The sequence below is a fragment of the Myotis davidii genome, unplaced genomic scaffold, assembly GCF_000327345.1.
Source record: "Myotis davidii unplaced genomic scaffold, ASM32734v1 scaffold1185, whole genome shotgun sequence".
Taxonomy (NCBI): Eukaryota; Metazoa; Chordata; class Mammalia; order Chiroptera; family Vespertilionidae; genus Myotis; species Myotis davidii.
In genome coordinates, this window is record NW_006296007.1 from 107,255 (window position 1) to 109,765 (window position 2,511).

At 48.6% G+C, this 2,511-nt stretch overlaps 1 protein-coding gene across 7 annotated transcripts in view; it reads right to left on the reverse strand.

The window, feature by feature from the left end:
* Nucleotides 1-2,511, reverse strand: part of PPFIBP2 (PTPRF interacting protein, binding protein 2 (liprin beta 2)) — a 138,320-nt gene that overhangs the window by 34,726 nt on the left and 101,083 nt on the right. For all 7 annotated transcript variants that reach the window (XM_015568606.1, XM_006770925.2, XM_015568605.1 and 4 more), the window contains one exon: nt 980-1,072. In XM_015568606.1, coding sequence (XP_015424092.1) covers nt 980-1,072 — 93 coding nt within the window. The remainder of the gene's footprint in view (nt 1-979; nt 1,073-2,511) is intronic.

Sequence of the window (2,511 nt, forward strand, 5' to 3'; positions counted from 1 at the left end):
GGATGCCAAAGGAAGAAATAGTGCCCTCCTCCAGGAGAATGAGGTGAAAAAGTGGGTGGTTTGGAACTTATTCAGCTATTTACTGCAATGGTGGGAGCTAAGCTAAGGAAGAATTGGCATTCAGAATAGCAGAGCCAAGATAATCCCAGAAGACGAGCTGTTTTTTAGTAACACCATAGAATGGTTGCATCAAGCCTCACCTGAAGCCTGTTACCTCTAGACTTGTCAGTAACATGAGCTGATAAATTCCCTTTAGAGTTCAAGTCAGTATAAGTGGAATTTTCTGCCACTTAGAATGCAGATCCCCCCTGGCTGGGGAGGCTCAGTAGTTGAGTGTCTACCTATGAACCAGGAGGTCATAGCTCGATTCCCAGTCACGGCACATGCCCAGGTTGCAGGCTCGATCCGCAGTAGAGGGTGTGCAGGAGGCAGCCGATTAAAGATTCTCTCTCATTGTTGATGTTTTATCTCCCTCTCCCTTCCTCTCTGAAATCGATAAAAACATTTTTTAAAATAATAATAATAATAAATAAACATTCAAAGTATACATAATTTTTTAAAGAAATACATTTATTGCTGAAAATAAAGCATGCTGTTTTAAAAAACTGATTATTAGAGAGACTGGCAAAACTTAAAATGATGCAGCCAACCTAAGATTGGTGTTCATCTGCCTTAGGACTCACCATGCACTCACTCATTAGCCCTCTCTTGGCCCAGTGTCAGCTGATGGTGCTACCAAACACAGGAAGAGGAAGGAGACTCAGTTGCTTCAGCAGCTCATAATCTCGCGGGATTTCCCCCATAACAAGGCCCTCTTGGATCCAACCTGTCTGCTGCACAATCTGGCCACTGCTACATGTGCACACAGTAGGGTTAGTTTGCATTTTTCGAGCATGGGGTCCTGTAAACCCAGAGTTTGAACACAGAAGTCCCCCCACCGGGCTCAGTGCCTCCCCTAAGCATCAGAACCGCCTTTTACCTTGGTGGCCTTCAGCTTCCACTCATACTGATTCCGTTCATTTTCCAACTCTTCCACCTTGATTTTCAGGCGCCTGAGCTCTTGCAGTAACTCCTAGGGAGATGAGGGAGAAAGACAAAGGTCTGATGGTTACCTAGCAGGATGCTGTTCCCTGATTTACAACCCAGTTAAGCTCGTGCACAGAGGATGTCTGGAAAGGGCAACCACATCATGCTCCACACTGAGGCTCAAATCCTTCAACGTGCGCTGTTTCAGGAACAGCTGTATGGCCCTTTAAAAACAAAGGCGAGGGAGTTCTTGACATAAGAAAGAGAAAACTCTGTTTATTTTTAGAACCTGTTCTGCCTGCCCCCCTCTGACACCCACATCTGGAGGCAGGGCAGGTGGGGCTTGGGAGCAAGAGGAACAGAGATATGGAAATGAGGAAGCTTCTCGCAGACAAAGAAGCAGGAAGCAGGCTAATTGGGAGCATCTTTTAGTGCAGAGTGAAGTTTGAGGAACCCAGAGGAAGGGTCAGTGGTCCTGAGAGGCTGCACAGAGGAAGGGACAGCCAGCAGGACAGACATCAAACCCTGAGGAATCAAACGCTAAGTGCCTAATGCAGAGGCCAGCTTCCTGTTCCAGTTCACAGGAGGGGGTTGGTTTAACGAAAGGAGGGAGGGAGAAGGCATCGGGGAAAGGATGGGAGAGGAGGCTGGGAAGGCTTTTGGATGAGACTCTCAGGAATTCTGATGCCACTGCAGGTTGCTGGGCTGGGGGAGTGATATTTAAACAACTTGCTCGTGGTGGAGCTGCAATCCATGCCCACATCTTCTGACGCTGGGGCCCCTGCTCTCTAAACCATCCCTTCAGCAAAGATGATACCACTAACCAACTTTATCCCAAATCCAGGTTCCTTAAGGCAGGGGTCGCCAACCTTTTGGACCTCACAGACTACCAGTGGTCCACAGACCACCGGTTGGCAACCACTGCTTCAAGGGACAGTTGGCCCTGATGACTGGTTCCTATCAGAAAAATGAGCATAAAAGGGACCCCTTCCGTAGACTTTCTGACATGCAAACTCCTCTAACAAACTGTTACCCCCTAGCATCCAGGGGCACAATACCATTTAGACACAAATCTGATCCTGGCACAACCTGCTCCTCAAAGTTCATCAACTTTAACCCATGACCCACACAGCCTGGCCCGAGCCAGCACGCTGCCTGCCTCTCATGTTACCCTGTGCCCTGGTTATGCTCCAGCCACACTGAAAACGTTTTCGTTCCTCCTTCTGCCTTGGGGCTTCACACATGGTCTTCCCTCTGCCTGGCACTGTTGGCCAGGTTCATTCCTGCCCATCCTTCTGGCCTCCCTGAGCAAAGCCATCCCAACCTCTGCCCTTCACCAGGGCTCCCTGCTATACTCTTGTGGCATCCTGCCTATCACCCTCATCATTTGCAATTAAACATTTACCAGTGTGAATGCCAATGGCTAGTTCTCCTACAATGAACTCTGTGAGGTGTTTTGCTAATCTCTGGCACAGGGGTCCTCAA